Here is a 20,600-nt window from a genome sequence, read left to right on the forward strand (position 1 = left end):
GCCAAAAAATGGCTAATATTGCTGAATACAGCTAAATCGCTCCCCAGTGAGACACCGGGAATTGAGTGCGGGCCTAGGTGGGGTAGCGGTTGGACAGGGCCGAGAAGTGAGTCCCCCGGTCCCACCAACCACCCCCGGCAATCAGGTATGTGACAATATCTCATATCGGCAAGTACATCTAATTACTCATTGGAAACAGTATAAAACATGTAACAACATAGTGGCTACCAGTAGAGAACAAAAACATTTGTACATCAAATCACAGCTCAAATCTAGAAGAGAAATTACCCTGAGAAAATAAGTAGATCTAGGTAAGCATTGGTCTAGCAGCGTAACCTCCGCTCTAATACCTGGCAAAGTATACAACAGTGTTCCGTGCACCCCCTAAATGCCCTCACTACAACAATAACCCTCCCCACGGCCTGTGAGAGCGTGGCCGCCCCCCAGCCCAGTAGGAGCTCCCCAAGCTCCCCAGACCGCAGAGCAGAACCTCCCCCAGACAGCAATGCAGACAAAAAATACCCACTACCCCTTCACCAGTAGTTTCCAGCATCCAAATCAATTTGCTGAGTCTTAAGTGTGGGGCGTATAACAGGACCGTCACTTGTGATCAGTCCGGCGGGATACTCCCCCGCTCGGTAAAGTCACCTCAGCCCAGGTCCACTGTGTTCAGGGGGAGAGTGCAAGCCGGCCAAGTGTCAGAGTTTATTCATGGAAGCTGGGGTGTCTCCCGCGGCCCGCAACCCCCCCACTCTTGGCAAAAGCAGTCATCATGTCCCACCATCTTCAGGACGTCAGTTACCCCATAGTCATGCGGGGAAGGGTCAGGGTTGAAAGTATCCTCACGGCACCGCAGGAAGGCACCGAATCCCGCTGGGCCCCGCCCTACCCTCGGCCCCCCATGGTGGCAGACAGGGCGGCCCGCAGGGACGCAGCAAAGAGCGGTGCACTCCCAGCCCCTCAGCCGCCAACCCCCCCGTGTCATAAAGGTACCAATGTATCTCACTCCTCCGTACGAGGATAGTCCCAGAGGGGGCCGAGGAAAAGTATCAAAACAGGAGAGAAAAAAATCAATCCCTTGGAGGGCAGGGTAGGAGGCACCCCGGGAACAACAAAAGCGTTGGGTAGGAGTGAGAAGGTCAGTTTGGGGGGCCAAAAATAGGTCAGGGATCAAGCATCATTGTGAGAGAACTACTCACGATCCGGTGGATCCTCCCTCGGGGCCAGCGGAAGGCCCGGATCTGCCCACCGGGCGAGGGTGTATTTGAAGCCAGTCAGGTACAGGGATCTGGTCCGCATCAAGGAACCTGAACAGGCCGGGCAGGTCATCTGGCGACTGCAGGGTGTACATGTTCCCGTCCTTCCGGAAGGTGACAGCAAACGGGTATCCCCAGCGGTAGGTACACCACTTTGCCTTTGCCAATTCCAATATGGGGCGAAGCAGGGCCCTGCGTTTTAGCGTAGCTCGGGAGAGATCCGGGAGAATGGTGACGGCCGCTCCGTTTAAATCAACCTCTCCTTGTTCCCATGCTCTTCTCAGGATTTCATCCTTCTGTGGGTAGCGGATCAGTTTGCAAAGAAAAATCCCGTGGACGCTCCAGGCCAGCATTTCTGGGTCCCAATGTCCTGTTGATGCGCTCTATGTCCACGACGCCTGCATGGTCCTCCAGGAGGATGCGAAAAACTTCTTGTACAGCGGCCTCCATATTTTCCCCCTCTAGAGATTCGGGCACACCCCGGAGCCGCAAGTTGTTCCTGCGGCTCTGGTCTTCAACATCCTCCAGGTGGAGCTGGAGGGCGATAGCGGTGTCTCGATGCTGGTCCCGAGATCTTTCTAAAGTTGCTACCCGATGCTCCAATGTGGAGAAGGAGGCTTCCCCCAGTTACTCTTTCGCCAAGGCTGACAAATCCTTCCTCACCGCCTGTATGTCTCTGCGGTGCGTTTCCTCCAGCCGCAGGATAAGCGCCTCAATGTCAGTCCTGTTGGGGAGGGCCTGTATCAAGGTCCTGAGATCCTGCTCAATCTGGTCAGACCCCCGGGAGCCCCCAGGCACCTCCATGGGTGATGGTGTGGGTGGCCGGCTGTCTGAGGCTTGGTGCGGAGCCGCTGGGATATCCCGGTTCGGGCAGTTTTCTGGCCGCGTATGTGTTTTCGCGGGAGCTCTGCATGATGTACCTCGTGGTGCCGCCGAGTCCGCGCCTGGGGAACGTCTCTTTGCCGGGTTAAAATAGTGTTGATAGCATTGTATTGCCCCGGCAGGAGCGCTGACTCGGTCTCCTTTAGCAGCAGCCCTTGTCCTGCATCCTCCGGATGAGTGCATGCCGATATAACAGCAGATTACCGTGGGTGGAAGGCCGGGGCTGGGAGCTCACAGAAAGTGCAACTTTACTCCGCCATGTCCAGGCCACGCCTTGAGAAAGTATTTACCAGGTGACGGGTCAGCACGGTAGGTCAACTCGATTGTTGGGCTGAGTAATCCCATTCCGCAGTCTATTTCGTGCAGTATAGGACTGGTCTGTCCTCTTGTAAGGGATTCTCACGCTTGATACGCTTGGTTAGCTTTAACGTTCAAGGTAACTCACGTGGGGCCGACGGCTTCCTAGACGACCGCGTGCGGGGGGAAGGGGGGCAGTCCTGCGTAATAGCGTCACCAAAGTGCCATTTCCCTGCTCAAGTCAGGTTGTCCCATGGCGTCAGGTCGCCAATTTTTGTTGGGCCACCCAAGTCCTCCATTCCTCACCCATCACCTGGCACTCAACACATCAACCATCTGCCCGTAGGCAGCCATAACTATTCAAGTCATAAAGTATTAGAAAGTAGTTAAGTGAGAAAAAGAAGGGAAAAGAAAAGTGGTTTAGAGGATACCTGAAGCCTCTCGTCCGACTCCGCCTCCTCCCCGAGCTCCGTCAACCTCTACATACATGTAGGATGATCAAGGGGTGGAGTGAAGAGAGAGAATAGCATCCCGTCTCCCCGCCCCTGATTAATGAAATGATAAATTGAGTGTTGGAGTCTCCTCAGCTCCTGGTCCCCATCTGTAAGCCCCGGGAGCGTCCCCTTAGGGATGGCTCCATCAGTTCCAGGAGGGCCACATCCAAACTGTATGAAATGTGTCCAGGGTTCGATATATATACACTAGCCAGGGCTGCCAAATCACAGTGAAGCGGTCATGGGCCCCCCTGCAAGTGGCAATCCACCCCTCTGCCTCCCGAATGTCACCCACCCTGCGGCACCACTCCTCCTTACTTGGGATTTGCGGACACTTCCAAAAAATAGGGAGCAGCCGCTTAGCTGCATTTAGCAAATGAGGCAGCACTTTCTTCTTGTACTAGCTCACTGGCATGGGAGGAATGGGTAGCAGGAAGTGAATCGGGGACAGAGGAATATCTATGCCTGTGATTTCTTTGATCAGAGATTTAATGTCCTCCCAGTAAGGTCTGATCGCAGGGCAATCCCACCAAATGTGCAGAAGAGTGCCCCTGTGGCCACAGCCCCGCCAGCATTGATCTGACATGGATGGGTATATCCTTGCTAAATCTGCCGGCACACAGTACCAGCGCATCAGTAGCTTGTAGTTCATTTCTTGTGTCTTGGAATCAATCGAGCTGGACCGGGTAAGTTGGTAGAGGCAAGATATTTGGGCAGGGGTGAAAGTTATCTCCAAGTCCCTTTCCCAGGCTGTGATGTAAGCGGGCTTCACTGGGGGGATGCAGAGTTAAGCAGTTGAAAGAGTTCAGAGACCATGTGTGGTATTGGTTCTTCCGCTATGAAGAGACATTCGAAAGGTGTGAGGGAGGAGATATCCTGTATGGAGTCTCTCTGTGTTTTAAAAAAAATGGTGGAGTTGCCTATATCGCCAGAAGTCCATAGGGAAGCTCCCCCTCCAATCTTGTAGAGTTTCTAGGGACATTAGTTTGCCATTCTGCATTAATTTACCACAACTAGCGTCTCCATCATCTGCCCAGGGGCCGAAGAAAGCAGCCTGTTCCTCCGGGGGGAACCATAAGTAGCCCCCCAGTGGGGCCAGTGGGGACACAGGGGGCGCCAGTGTCAAATTGGCATTAAGTCGGTCCCAGGTTCTCATCGCCTGGATCGTCAGTGGGGAAGTAACGGTGGACAGACCCCTGTGTTCCCGTGCTAGCCACGGCGCATAGGTCAAATTTCTCCCTGCCATATATTTTTCAAGAGAGACCCATAATTTGGATTGAGTATGGAAGCGCCAGTTCAGTATTTTCTGGAGGACTATTGGCCTGTAGTATCTTTGGACGTCAGGGAGGCCCAGGCCTCCTGCGTCTGTATGGCGACTTAACAATCTAATTGCGATTCTTGGCTTCTTATTGTTCCAAACAAATTTTGATATTAGACTGGATAGCTGGTCAAAGAAGGTCTTAGGTAGGGCCACAGGTAGCAGCGCTCTTACACTTTGAATGCCAGTTACTGTAACACTGTACCCAAACATTTTTATATATTTTTTCATACAAATAGCTTTCTTTCGCTGGTATTTAATCACCACTGGGTTTTTTATTTTTTGCGGCATAAGTGAAAAAAGAGTGAAAATTTCGAGAAAAAAAAACACCTTTTTTTAGTTTCTATGATAAAATTTTGCAAATAAGTAATTTTTGTTCATAAATTTGGGCCAAAATGTATATGGCTACATCTCTTTGGTAAAAATAAACCAAATTAGTGAATATTATTTAGTTTTATAGAGTCTACAAGCTATGGTGCAAATCATTGAAAATTGATCACATCTGATCACACCTGATGCACTGACGGCCTATCTCATTTCTTGAGGCTCTGAAATGTCAGGAAAGTACAAATGCCACCCAAATGACCCCTTTTTGAAAAGTAGACAGTCCAAGGTATTTAGTAAGAGGCATGGTGAGTTTTTTGAAGTTGTAATTTTTTCCCACAATTCTTGGGAAAAAGAAGAATGTTTTTTTTAGTTTTTTTACAAAATTGTCATAATAACAAGTTATTTCTCATACACAGCATATGCATACTTCCAATTACACCCCAAAATACATTCTGCAACTCTTCCCGAGTATGGCGATACCACATGTGTGGGACTTTTACACAGGCTGGCCACACAGAGAAGTCCAAAATGCAGGGAGCACCGTCAGGGGTTCTAGGAGCATAAATTACGCCTCTAATTTCCTAACGACCTATTACATTTGTGAAGGCCCTGGAGCACCAGGACAGTAGAATTACCCACAAAATGACCCCATTTCGGAAAGCAAACGTATATTCTATGAAGCATTATGAGTCTTTTGAGCGGTTAATTTTTTTACACAAGTCTTCTATGAGGCATAATGAGTCTTTTGAACAGTTAGTTTTTTTCCACAAGTCTTTGGAAAACGTGGAAAGAAAATGAAAACATTTTTTTTTACACAAAGTGATCAGTTTATAAGATATTTCTAACTCAAAGCATGTACATAGCAAAAATTACACCCCAAAATACATTCTGCTACTCCTCCTGAGTATGGCAATACCACATGTGTGTGATTTTTTACACAGCGTGTCCACATACAAAGGCCCAACATGCAGGGAGCGCCGTCAGGTGTTCTAGGAGCATAAATTACACCTCTAATTTCCTAACGACCTATTACATTTGTGAAGGCCCTGGGGCACCAGGACAATGGAATTACCCACGAAATGACCCCATTTTGGAAAAGAAACACCTCAAAGTATATTCTGTGAAGCATTATGAGTCTTCTGAGCGGTTAATTTTTTTTACACAAGTCTTCAGAAAACGTGGAAAGAAAATGTAAATTTTTATTTTTATTTTTTTTACACAAAGTTGTCCATTTATAAGATATTTCTAACACATAGCATGTATATAGCAAAAATTACACCCCAAAACACATTCTGCTACTCCTCCTGAGTATGGCGATACCACATGTGTGAGACTTTTACACAGCCTGGCCATATACAGAGGTCCAACATGGAAGTGGTACCTTCAGGCGTTCTAGGAGCATAAATTACACGTCTCATTTCATTCCTGCCTATCACACTTTTGAAGGTCCTGGAGCACCAGTACAATAGAATTACCCACAAAATGACCCCATTTTGGAAAGCAAACACCCCAATGTGTATTCTATGAGGCATGAGCTGCAAATAGGTACTCGGGCACTCTGACGGGCTTGTGACAGGTACTCGGGTACGCCGACGGGCTGGTGACAGGTACTCGGGTACGCTGACGGGCTGGTGACAGGTACTCGGGTACGCCGACGGGCTGGTGACAGGTACTCGGGTACGCCGATGGGCTGGTGACAGGTACGCCGACGGGCTGGTGACAGGTACTCGGGTACGCCGACGGGCTGGTGACAGGTACTCGGGTACGCCGACGGGCTGGTGACAGGTACTCGGGTACGCCGATGGGCTGGTGACAGGTACGCCGACGGGCTGGTGACAGGTACTCGGGTACGCCGACGGGCTGGTGACAGGTACTCGGGTACGCCGATGGGCTGGTGACAGGTACTTGGGTACGCCGATGGGCTGGTGACAGGCATTCGGGTACTCAGATGAACTGTGACAGGTACTCGGGTACTCAGATGAACAGTGACAGGTACTCGGGTACGCCAACGGGCTGGTGACGGGTACTCGGGTACTCCGACGGGCTGGTGACGGGTACTCGGGTACTCCGATGGGCTGTGACAGGTACTCGGGTACTCAGATGGGCTGTGACAGGTACTCGGGTACTCAGATGGGCTGTGACAGGTACTCGGGTACTCAGATGGGCTGACAGGTACTCGGGTACTCACATGGGCTGACAGGTACTCGGGTACTCACATGGGCTGACAGGTACTCAGGTACTCACATGGGCTGACAGGTACTCAGGTACTCACATGGGCTGACAGGTACTCAGGTACTCTGGTACTCAGGTGGGCTGGGACAGGTACTCAGATGGGTGATGACAGGTACTTTGATGGGTGGTGACGGGTCCTCTTTATTGGGGGGGTAATCAGTGTGGTTGGTGTGTACACTGAGCAGTAACGAGATGTTACCGCAATCTCCTCCTCACACACTATCAGTGTGTGAGGTGGAGAACTGGGTAACATCTTGTTACCGCGGTTTGTTTACATTCTGTGACCAGCTGTGATTGGACACAGCTGGTCACGTGGTAAACTGTGGTTTACTGCGATTGGGGTTGGGCTGTGTCAGGGGGACAAGCCGCATCCCCGATCGGCGCTCTGCACGCGCTCTAGGAGCGTGCACGAGCCCTATAACGGCACAGTACATGTGACCAGCTGTGATTGGACACGGCCGGTCACATGTATCGGGGGGGGGGGGGGTCGATGGGGAGGAAAATCCCACAGATCGGGGATTGGCTGTGTCCGACACAGCTCATCCACGATCGCCGCGCCGCGGGCCCGTAGGAGCGGCGAAATACCGAGGCCGTCATATGACGTCCACCCTGGATGGGCGATCCCATCTGTGGCCATCATATGACTATGGCCGGGTATTGAAGTGGTTAAAAAAAAACACAAAATAAAAAAAAAAAAATTAAAAGATAAAAATCCAAAATGATTCGGGAGATCTGACAAATAAAAATATTCTATTCATGAAATCAGGAAAAAGAATAAAGAAATACGTTTTGGAGAAGTGTGTGTGTGAATATGAGCAGCAAAACAACTTCATTCTTCTAGCATTATAAAGAAAAAGAGAATGCGCTGCATTAAATAATTTTTAACATTGCAGCGTGATGAATGTGCTATATCGATTATGAACGCTAGTTTTACCTGACCGAGCGCTTCTGTCTCAGAATTTATATCGGACTAGGCTACAGACGATCAGAATTGACACGATCGGATCATGTTGTTGGAAAATTTGAGATCCAGCTCTCAAACTTTGTTGGTCGGAAATTCTGACGGAGAAAGTCAGATGGAGCCCACACACGGTCGTATTTTTCCATCGGAAAATCCGACCATGTGTACAATGAATAAGGCTCGGTTCACATATGAGCCGCATTCTGCTTCACCATTTCAGGTTCGATTGCAGCCCAAAATTTTTCTGCAAAACAGACCTGCTGCAGAGATATGTGAACCGGCTCCATAGAGAGCCGGTCAAAATCTCCTGCTATTCCGAATTGGATGCAGGGATTCCGCATCCAATTCGCAATGGTGTGAACCCAGCCTAAGCCCTTGTACACACGGTCGAACATTCTGACGGAAAATGTTCGATCGGACAATCCGACTGTGTGTGGGCTTCTTCTGACTTTTTCCGTCGGAATGTCCGACCAACAAAGTTTGAGAGCTGGATATAAACATTTTCCGACAACATGATCCATATATCCGGCGGACCAAATTTTCCAACTTGCTGGAAATATTTTCCGACAAACTGCTCCGATCATGTATAGAGAATTCCAATCGGACAAAGTGCCACGCATGCTCAGATCAAATTCCTAGACCAAATCTATTGGCTACTAGCCTGAACGTAGTCCCGTCGTAACTAAATAACGTCATCACGTTACGAACGATCGGATTTTCCGACAACTTTGTCCGACCGCGTGTATGCAACACCAGTTTCGGACAAAATCCGACGGATTTTGTTGTCGGAATGTCCGACCATGTGTACAGGGGCTAAGTGTTTTTTTTTTTCTATCTTAGTGCTATATAACTATAACATATTTTTTTATTATAATGAAACTTTACAACCACTTTAAGTGCACTTGTCCTACCAATAGAGCCCCAAAAGATATAAGAAATTATACGACATTTGAAATCTCCAGCATCTACTAAAAACAAATATATCATAACAAGTTTGATATGTTACTGGTATTGCATATTTATTGTTGATTGTGCCAATCAAATATGTATTTTTCTCTTTCCTAGAAAATGGTAAACTGATAGCATCATATTATATTGCCTTTGACACAGCGAAACTGTTCTACAATATTCATGGAAAAGAGACCCTGTCGGAACTGGTAATTTTTTTTCAACACTGGTACTTTTTTGTTTAAAAAAATGTACAGTAAATGTATTTAGGTACAGTTTTTTTCTCCTATGTCCATTCTATGTCATCAATACTATATTCAGGTCACAATACTATCTACATGTAAAGAATTCTCCAATGTCCAACTCAGAACAAGTGAGAAGAAATTGCTCAATACAATGAACAAGGACAAAAACAGAATAACTATCAGGTAAAATGGAGGCTTTAAATTTCTTACACCGCTACAGGCACTGTGTGTAAATGTCTCTGTCTCTCTCTCTCTCTCTCTCTCTATAGTGTGTGTGTGTGTGTGTGTATATATATATATATATATATATATATACACACACACACACACACACGTGCATCTCATGAAATGAGAGTATCTTAAAATAAGTTAATTTATTTCAGCAATTAAATTCAAAAAGAGAGGCTCATATATTTTATATAGATGCGTTACACACAGTGTGAGATGTGTCTTTTGTTCAGAAGAAGGGCATTCTCTACAGACCCCGAAACTGTCATGTATTGGACACTGGATGGAACATGATATGATGTCTTTTCTACAATAAATTTTTAAGTGCAAAATCCAATTTTTTCATTTTTCTATATATGGCCTGTGGGAGGGCCTGATTGCTGGGTACTGCAACATTGGATTGAGTGCACTTCACTCCAAACAATTGTTATATATATGTATATACAAAGGTGCATCTCAATATAATCAAAAAATTCATTTATTTCAGCAATTCAATTCAAAAAGTGAAACTTGTATATTTTATATAGGTGCGTTATACACAGAGGAGGTAATTTACTATAGCAGTGTGTGCTTATTAGCACTCAAATTACCGCAATCATGGTAATTGGCGTCCAAACAGAATTCACAATAGCGCTGGGGCAAAAATACTCCTAAAACCGAATTTACTATAGCGCCCAGACAAAAGATAGCGCCCAAACCCTCACTCTTGCTAGGACTTTGAGAATCGCACATGGAAATAATGTTTTGAGTCTGATATGATCGCCTAAATGGTACTGAAATATGTGGTATATTGTTTAACGGTAATCTGCTTTTAAACTGTGTTAAAATGTGTTACATACACTGAAATATCATAAAAAATCTGAGAAGAGATAAATTCCTTGTCTCTTTACAACTAGGCGCCAGCACAACTGAGCATGCTCAGACATGCAAACTCCTGTCATTTTAACCCCCATGCCTTTTTTACAGGGCGCTATAGTAAATACCAAAATGAGCGCTGGGCTAAAAAGCGTTTTTTGAGAATAAAAATGAGTTATGTAGCCCAGTGCAAGTGATCAGCCATTGATTCAGCCACTGATTCTAATGGTACAATTATAACTTCCCCAAATAAATACTTTTCGTGTTGAGATTAAATGTATCTTTCTCTCAAAGAAATTCCTTGCAACAATGCTGCTTCTTCTTCATCTATTTTGTTTTTAACCACTTAAGGACCCAGCCTATTTTTCAGACTTGGTGTTTACAAGTTAAAATCTGTTTTTTTTTTCCTAGAAAATTACTTAGAAGAAAATATATATAATATTTGGGGGTTCTAATACCCTAGAGAATAACATGGCGGTTTTGCAATACTTTCTGTCACACTGTACTTGTGCAGCGGTCTTACAAGTGTGTTTTGTTTTACACTTTTTTGAATAAAAAAAATATGTCAACAGTAAAGTTGTCCCAATTTTTTATATTGTGAAAGATAATGTTACGGTGAGTAAATTGATACCCAACATGTCACACTTTAAATTTGTGCCCGCTCGTGGAATGGCGACAAACTTTTACCCTTAAAAATCTCCATAGGCGACGTTTAAAAATTTCTACTGGTTACCAGTTTTGAGTTACAGAAGAGGTCTAATGTCTAGAATTATTGCTCTTGCTCAAAGGATCATGGTGATACCTCACATGTGTGGTTTGAACACCGTTTTCATATGCGGGTGCTACTCATGTATGAGCGCTCGCTTCTGAGCGTGAGTTATGGATGGGGAGCTTTAAATTTCTTTCTTATTTATTTGACACTGTCCTTTTAAAAAATTATTTTTGGGTCACTTTTATTCCTATTACAAGGAATGTAAACATCCCTTATAATAGAAAAAAAGCATGACAGGACCTCTTAAATATGAGATCTGGGGTCAAAAAGACCTCAGATCTCATATTTACACTGAGATGCAATAGAAAAAAGGGGTTGTCGGGAAGAGGCCCTTGTACTCATCAGCATGGGGACGAGGTGCTTTGGTAAGTACCCCAAAGCACCATTCCCATGTTGAGGGCATGGGGCCTAGTATGGTTTAGAAGGGGGGGCATTCGCTCACCCCCCCTTTCCTGACCTTCAGGCTGCATGCTTGGAAAAGGGTCTAGTATGAATTTTGGGGGGGACCCCACGCCAATTTGTTTTTTAATTTTGGTGTTTTTTTATCTACCTGTATTTATCAGCGTATAACATGCACATTCATTTTAAGAGGGAAGTTTAAGGAAAAAAAAACTTAAATTTCAAATAAGGAACTTTGAAGCAAAATAAGGGTCAGTGCCCATCTGCAGCCTCACAAGTGCCAGCAATGCAGCCTCATCAGTCTACATCAGTGCAGCCTTGCCATTGCCTTCAATGCGGCAGCCTCACCATTGCCTTCAATGCGGCAGCCTCACCATTGCCATCAATGCGGCAGCCTCACCATTGCCATCAATGCGGCAGCCTCACCATTGCCATCAATGCGGCAGCCTCACCATTGCCATCAATGCGGCAGCCTCACCATTGCCATCAATGTGGCAGCCTCACCATTGCCATCAATGCGGCAGCCTCACCATTGCCATCAATGCGGCAGCCTCACCATTGCCATCAATGCGGCAGCCTCACCATTGCCATCAAATGCGGCAGCCTCACCATTGCCATCAAATGCGGCAGCCTCACCATTGCCATCAAATGCGGCAGCCTCACCATTGCCATCAAATGCGGCAGCCTCACCATTGCCATCAAATGCGGCAGCCTCACCATTGCCGTCAAATGCGGCAGCCTCACCATTGCCGTCAATGCGGCAGCCTCACCATTGCCATTAATGCAGCAGCCTCACCATTGCCTTCCATGCAGCAGCCTCACCTTTGCCATCAGTGCAGGCTGATTGATGCCCATCTGCAGCCTAGAGGGGACATGGAAGGGGTGGGACGAGCATCGACAGATTACATACAGTGAGAATCTCCTATGCTAGACAGAATAGTAGTCCAATGGTGGCCCAGGAGATGGGACTTCCTATTACAGAGGCCGCCAAGTAAACAGGAGATTCTCACTGTATGTAATATGATGGCGTTGGTCCCATCCCCCCTCCCTGTCCCCACCAAGGCAGCTAAAATTGAAGTATTGGCGTATAACACGCACACGCTGTTTGCACCAGATTTTGATGGTGAAAAAGTGTTATAGGCCAATAAATACAGTATATTTTTTACATCTATATTTCCCAGAGCAATACATTACAGCCGCGAGCAAGTTTAAATTAAATTTTTTCCTTTTAGAAATGTCATTATTGCTGCTGCATTTTCTATACATCGCACAAATGCGCACTTTACAGGCAGACTAAGGGGACCCCTATGCACAATATTTCAAAGAATATTTCATTTTTATTGTTTCACTTTAAATCACTACTCCTTTAAAAACGATTGTATTAAAAACTTTTTTTTGCATTGATACATGTCCCCCAGTGCAGTACCCAGGTCCCTATACACTTTTTATAATTTGCATACAAGCCTGCAATGAGGACTTTTGATTTTCCAGGTTCGAGCCCCATTGACTTCAACAATTCCTGCATATGCCGATGTGACAAGCATGTTCGCCGGCAATAGCACTCTTTTCCATTTGCACGTCCACCCAGTTGAAGTCTTAATTGACTTTAATTGGGTGCTATTAAATGTAGAATGCCCATACTTGCCAGGAATCTTAGTAAATGACCCCCAGAGTGATATATTTCAAGCATTTATTTTAAATTTTGATGATTAGTGATTCCAGATAGTGAAAACCCAAATTCTGTATCTCAGAACATTAGAATATTACATAAGACCAATAAAAAAAAAAGATTTTAAATAGAAAAATGTTGGCTTAGTGAAAAGTATGTCCATGTACAGTATAGTATGCACTCATACTTGGTCAGGGCTCAGCGCGGCATGGAGGTGATCAGTCTGTGGCACTGCTGAGGTGTTATGGAAGCCCAGGTTGCTTTGATAGCAGCCTTCAGCTCGTCTGCATTGCTGGGGCTGGTGTCTCTCACCTTCCTCTTGACAATACCCCACATAGACCTCATGCAATCCAAGTTGCATGAGGTCCAGTGTGAAGTTTTCACAGTCCGTGATGATTTGGAGAGCCATGTCATCTGCTGGTGTTAGTCCACTGGGTTTTATCACGTCCAAAGTCAGCACAGCCCTCTTGCAGGAAATTCTAGAGCACTTCATGCTTCCCTCTGCTGACCAGCTTTATGGAGATGCTGATTTCATTTTCCAGCAGGACTTGGCACCTGCCCACACTGCCAAAAGTACCAATACCTGGTCACAAGATCATGGTATCACTGTGCTTGATTGGCCAGAAACTCACCTGTCCTAAACCCCATAGAGAATCTGTGGGGTATTGTCAAGAGGAAGATGAGACACACCAGACACAACAATGCAGATGAGCTGAAGGCTGCTATCAAAGCAACCTGGGCTTCAATAACACATAAGCAGTGCCACAGGCTGATTGACTCCATGCCATGCCACATTGATGCAGTAATTCATGCAAAAGGAGTACTGACCAAGTATTGAGTGCATACTATACTGTACATGGACAGACTTTTCAGTAAGCCAACATTTGTGTATTAATAATCCTTTTTTTTTTCGGCGCATGCATGGGACCGAGGACGATGGATGCCTAAACTCCTCGCTCTGCACCTTCGTAACCTAAAATCTGGCACAATCCACTCCCAGACACTGCTGCAGCGGCTCCCTAGGCTGCGGACATCACAGGGCTCACGTTGGGCATGTATAACACGCCCAAAAACCAGCAGCAATTTCGCTCTAGCCAGAAGGCTTCTCCAGCCACAGGTAAGGGGAAGGGCAAGATGGCGCCCGAGCCCCTGGAGCCAGATGACACCATGAGGGTCCCAGAGGATGTCTGCACCAGTTCCCATCAGACCTGTTAAGTCCTGTGATGATGGACCCTGACTCCCTGCTTCTTAAATTCCGCTCCATAGTGCGGGACGAAATCACCACGGCCTCCCGCAAGCTCTCTGCTGACCTTATGAAGGGTCTTAAAGGCTAAGCCACCACAATAACCATCTTGAACAATGACAGTATTAGAAGGACACGAGGAAGAGGTTGATAAACTGCACACTGAACTTGTGAGCTTGCAGGATAAGTTAGAAGATGCAGAGAATAGGGCCCGCAGAGACAATCCCTGAGACTCTTGCTTATCTTCAAGGAACTGCCACTGCATTTTTTTCAGGAGCTTGCAGCTGACATCCCTCCTGAATGATTAGAATTTGACCGTATTCACAGGTCTTTGGCCCCAAAGCCATCCGAGGGCCCCCCTAAGGATGTCATTATCAAGTTTCATTACTACTGCACTAGGGAGAAACTTTTGCGAGTCGCAAGAGACTGTCGGGATCTCTCTTTCCAGGGTAGCTCCCTGCAACTCTTTGCAGACCTCACTCCGGTTATTATCGCAGGTGCCTAAAGCCTTATCTGCAAGTCTTGCAAACCCAGGGGATCTGGTACAGGTGGGGGTTCCCCTTTATACTCTCATTCTCACACCAAGGTCACCAGTTCTATGCTTCTGCTCTGCCTGACCTGCACCGTCAATTCCAGGAATTGCAGTTTGACATCCCACTTTCTCAAAGGGAGTCACCGTCCTCATCTGCTTGCCTCAGCCCAGCTCTCAAGTCCTTCACTCTCTTTAATCACTTGAGACCCGTGCTATAGCCGAATGACGGCTACAGCGCGGATCTCCTTTTCTGGGTCTACGTCTATTGACGTAGTCCTGTGCACGAGCGGCCTGCACGAGCGGCCTGCGCGCCCCCTGAGGGGCGCGCGCGGCGCGCTCTGTGATCGGCGAGTCTATGAGACTCGCCTGATCACCGATCCAGGCAAGGGGTCGATCCCGACCCCTTATCACGTGATCAGCTGTCAGCCAATGACAGCTGATCATGTGATATAACGGAGCCGGCAATCGGCTATTATTCCTCCTCGCGCTGAGAAAAAAAAAAGGCGATCACCGGCGGCCGTGATCGGGACATCAGTCCCGATCACGGCCAGCCCTAGTAGTGCCCACCTGCCCCCTGCCAGTGCCACATTAATAAAAAGTCAGTGCCACCCAGCAGTGCCCATAGTGCCACCCAGCAGTGCCCACAGTGCCACCCAGCAGTGCCCACAATCTGCCTCAACAAAGGTGCTGCACCCCAGTGCCACATATCCGTGCCCATCTGTGTCATCTACCAGTGCCCAGCAGTTCTGCCCATCAGTGCCCAGCAGAGCCACCTATCAGAGCCACCTATCAGTGCCACCTATCAGTGCCCATCAGTCCCATCTATCAGTGGTACCTATCAGTGCCCATCCATGCCACCCATCCGTGCCACCCATCTGTGCCCCCCATCCGTGCCATCTTATCTGTGCCCATCTTTGCACATCAGTGCCGCCTTATCTGTGCCTATTAGTGCCGCCTTAACTATGCCTATCAGTGCCCACCAGTGCAGCCTATCAGTGCCCACCAATGCAGCCTATCAGTGCCCACCAATGCAGCCCATCAGTGCCCACCAATGCAGCCCATCAGTGCCCACCAGTGCAGCCCATCAATGCCGCCTCATCAGCGCACTTCAATGAAGGGGAAAAATGACCCGTTTGCAAAATTTTATAACAAACTATTAAACATGATTTTTTTTTTTTTTTTGCATTTTTTTTGTTTGTTTAGCAAAAAATAAAACTCCGAGCTGTAATTAAATACCACCAAAAGAAAGCTCTATTTGTGGGAAAAAACGATAAAAATTTCAATTGTCATTCAAAGTGCATCAGCGCTGAAAGCTGAAAATTGGTCTGGGACTGAGGGGGGTTTAAGTGCCCAGTAAGCAAGTGGTTAAGCACAATGCTTTCAGAATTTGCCCACCTGCTGACGACACTGACATGACTTGCTTGGTATGCTTCAGAGGCTTCAGGGGACCCCTCCACCTTGGGTCTGAGTACTTGATCACTGGTTCCTACCGTTTAACGTGAACACAGACCTGCACTGAGCTTAGGCACTTTTGCTTAGTGCCTTTTACCCGCTGACTGTCTCTTATTGAACCTGATTGCCTATTTTTTTTTTTTTTTGTTTGTTTGTGTTCCTTGTCTTTGCAGGTCTACTACCCTGGGTTGCCCCACCTGCGAGTTGGCAGCACTGGGTTATGGTAATTTGGCTGCTCTTTGACCTCCTATGTACTATATCTCTACTACCCCCCCCCCCTTTTTTATACCTTTTCAGTGTTATAGTAGGTGAGAGCTATTGGATTTTCGTAGGAGGAGCCCCTCAATAGTGAATTGGTCACTTCCAAGTGGTAACTGGGGGCCCCTTCCCCGATTCATTCCAATTTACTCTCTAATTTGCTTTCGGGGAAGCTCACAAGAAGGCTCTATGGCACATATATGGTGGTCATGCCCGAAGGCGTGCAGGTTATGAGTCAGAGTTTATACTATTCTTCATAACTTATTTCACATAAACCTTAAGGAAGCCCTCCTTGGGAAACCAATTGTAGAATTATTATGTCCAGAGCGGCAACTAGCTCAACATCTCTCTTGGCTTTTGACCATCGCAAAATCCCCTGCACTCAGTTTTGAAGCAGTAAAAAATCGTATGAATGAGGTCATGATAAACGAAAAGCTGACTGCCATCCTTTTAGACATGCATGACAAATTCCTCAGAGTCTGGCAGCCATGGATCAGGTACTTTTAACCCACTCGATTTGACGGCACACTTCTTCTGATCTGATACTCCCCTGACGCACATCCTGTGGACTCTCCTCCTCCCTCCTTTCCCCTTCCCTCAATCTCCTCTTCTACTGGACTTTCCTTCTTTTTCCCTATTCAACGTTTCTTTCTTTGCTATGTTCTATGCATTCAATCCACACCTTTATTAGGCCGTCTGGTATAGACCTGGCCGAGATGGTTATCATTGAAACATATTTTTTTACATAATTTCTATCTCTGTCAACTTTAAACAATGTATCCTGCCTGATACGGAAACCTCTGACCACAAAACTTTGATGGCATATGTCCAGGCAATATAAATGGACATTTTGAGATACCCTATCCACCCAGGGACACTTCCAAAGGCAACTTTTGGTCTTCCATTTTTCTGTTAAATTTTATAGGACATTAGGTTTGTTACCTGTATGTTTGTATAACACATGCCTCCATATACCATTATGTATTTTTATTTTTTTTGCCTTGTTTGTCACGCAATGTAACCACCTAAAAACTGTTGTGTTATGTTAGATTACATGCCCATTACAAACCTTTTGTGTAAAAAAAAAAAAAACTTTTTTTTTATGGGTCTAATGTAATATTCAAATTTTCTGAGATACTGGATTTTTGGTTGTCACTAGCTGTAAGCCATAATCATCAAAATTAAAAGAAAGAAATGCTTGAAATATATCACTCTGTGTGTATATAAAATATAAAATAAAATATATGAGTTTCACTTTTTGAATTGAATTACTGAAATAAATGAACTTTTTGATGATATTCTAATTTTATGAGATGCACCTGTATATATTTATTTTTTGTTTACATCTCATCTCAACGTTTGGGGCTGTAGTAGTGAAAATAAACGTATTGTGTACTGCAGTACAATGTGTGTTGAACAAATAATAGCACAGTAGCATCCAGCTAGCAAATTAGAAAATGTAAGAGACCAGACCACTTTTTGCGATTCAGCACTGCATCGCTTTAACTGACAATTGCGCAGTCATGCGACATGCCTCCCAAACAAAATTGACGTCTTTTTTTTTTCCCACAAATAGAGCTTTCTTTTGGTGGTATTTGATCACCCCTGCGGTTTTTATTTTTTGCGCTATAAACAAAAATAGAGCGACAATTTTGAAAAAAACACATTATTTTTTACTTTTTGTTATAATAAATATCCCCCAAAAATATATTAAAAAAACATTTTTTTCCCTCAGTTTAGCCCGATGCGTATTCTTCTACATATTTTTGGTAAAAAAAAATCACAATAAGCGATTATTGATTGGTTTGCACAAAAGTTATAGCGTTTACAAAATAGGGAATAGTTTTATGGCATTTTTATTAATATTTTTTTTTTAACTAGTAATGGCGGCGATCAGCAATTTTTATTGTGACTGCGACATTATGGCGGACACATCGGACATTTTTGACACATTTTTGGGACCATTGTCATTTATACAGCAATCAATGTTATACAAATGCACTGATTCCTGTGTAAATGACACTGGCAGTGAAGGGGTTAACCAGTGGGTGGCAATGTAGGGGTTAAGTGTTCCTAGGGGTGTGTTACTAACTGTGGGGGGCTGGGCTTTAATTTAGTGAATCGTCACTAGTTGCTAGGCAGAACGGGGAAATTCTGTTTACAGCGGCATTTCCTCGTTCAGCCGCCCCGTGAGACGATTGTGGGTATCCCCGCGGCAATGGAGTCCGCGGGACCCGCGACCGGACTCACGGGGGTCCCGACCAGCACCAGGGTGGCATTAAAGATTGGACATACCTTTACGCCAATATGGCTGCCTGTGCCATTCTGCCGACATACATCAGCGTGTGCTGGTCGGGAACTGGTTAAGCACAAAACAATCAACTCCAATCCCCACCATCCATTTTTTTTCTCTTTTCACAAAATGTAACACATTAGACATGCTTAAATTGGTAAGGTTTGAATGCGAAAACAGCTTTGGAATGAATTGTAGTGGAGACTGCGAGACAGGCCTACTCATCCACATCAGTGCCTGACCTCACAAATGCACTTCTGGAAGAATGATCAAACATTCCCATAGACACACTGCTAAACCTTGTGGACAGCCTTCCCAGGAGAGTTGAGGCTATTATAGCTGCAAAGGGTGGACCAAATCAACATTGAACCCTACGGACTAAGCCCTTGTACACACGGTCAGAAATTCAGACGGAAACGGTCCGATCAGATTATATTGTCGGAAAATCCGATCGTGTGTGGGCTCTAACGGACTTTTTCCATCGGTAACTCCGATGGAAAAAATTTGAGATCAGGATCTCCAATTTTCCGACAACAAAATCCGATCAGACCTTTTCCGATCGTTTGTAGAGAATTACGATCGGACAAAGTGCCACGCATGCTTAGATCAAAGTATGAGAGCAAAGCTATTGGGTACTAGGCTGAAAGTAGTCCAGTCAGAACGAACGAACTCCATCACGTTCCGAAAGATCTGATTTTTCCGGCAACTTTGTCCGACCGTGTGTATGCAACACCAGTTTCGGACAAAATCCGTCGGAAAAAATCTGACGGATTTTGTGGTCGCAATTTTTCGACCGTGTACAAGGGTCGTGAATTAGGTAATGGTTGGAAAAATTATACAGGATTCTAAGAGCAGTCTGAGAAGCTGCTGCGTGTGTTTTGTGAGCACAGGGACTGGAGGGAGTCCTGTGTTCCTGAGAAGTTGGAGAGCCTGGGGTGCTGGGAGAACCCTATCTGGTGGCCAGGAGTGGGCCTGCACAGCGAGGTACTGCAATTATAGGCTGAGTGAACCTGAAGAACCTGTGGTCTGGAAGACCAACATCAATAGCAGTGGAGCTGCTGAAGTGTAGCCATGTGGGCTAGTATTTTGTTTCTTGTTTTGTGAAGCTGAAACCCCTACGTTAGCAACCTTGTAAAGACTTTAATTTAATAAAAGTGGGCTTTCATGCCCTTAAAACACAGTTCAGACTGGCCTGGACTTCACAAAAAATACAGAGAGAAAGAGAGAGAGAAAGTAAGTATAAATTTTTATAAAACGTAAACATTTTGAGTTGACAACGTTTCTAATGAATTGCTGTATTATATGCATGTACCGTATATTTTTGACATCTCTTTGTTACAACAATTTTCATAGTGCAGTCTCTGTTGCTGAGTTTGTCAGCAGTACTTCTTAAAAATGTTTGTCAGCGTTTCTCTATGCTGTTGATCTCGCTTACACATCTACTTCGTGTGGCTGTGTCACCCACACCATTGTTATTATTTTTATTTTGCAATGCCTGTTTAAAATGTTCCTCTACTGTGGTTATTTTTGTCATGTCACGCTACATAAATACACGAGGACCAGTAGTTATATGGCTTTGTTCTTGGTAGTCCACTTAGATAGAGTCGATACAGTTATTATATACTGAATGCTTGTCAAAGTTTTATAAATGCCCAAATCTTCATACTCCCAAAATATATTGTGTTCTGTGCAGAATGTTGTAGAAGATATGCAATTTATTTTTTGGTAAAACACTTGTTTAGCTTTACAAAAAGTATTGCTATTTCCATGTGTGGTACCTATGGATCACTAGAAGCAACTACATGACAAAGTCTTCATTGATGCAGATATTTCTGGTTTCTGATTCTGACACCAGGATTAGTATATTGCTGACAAATATACAATAAATTACTAGCTGATTGAGAATACATTTCCATTAGAATAAAGAAAAAGGTGGACG

General features: G+C 45.4%; 1 protein-coding gene across 1 annotated transcript in view; it reads left to right on the forward strand.

Annotated features, from left to right (window-relative positions):
- The window catches only part of HFM1 (helicase for meiosis 1), a 397,375-nt gene that overhangs the window by 226,787 nt on the left and 149,988 nt on the right, over positions 1-20,600 (forward strand). Inside the window, 2 exon segments of the mRNA XM_077451089.1 lie at positions 8,833-8,924; positions 9,037-9,143. Coding sequence (XP_077307215.1) covers positions 8,833-8,924; positions 9,037-9,143 — 199 coding nt within the window.

The sequence above is a fragment of the Lithobates pipiens genome, unplaced genomic scaffold, assembly GCF_037356315.1.
Source record: "Lithobates pipiens isolate NorthernLeopardFrog02 unplaced genomic scaffold, aLitPip1_a1.2 Scaffold_23, whole genome shotgun sequence".
Taxonomy (NCBI): Eukaryota; Metazoa; Chordata; class Amphibia; order Anura; family Ranidae; genus Lithobates; species Lithobates pipiens.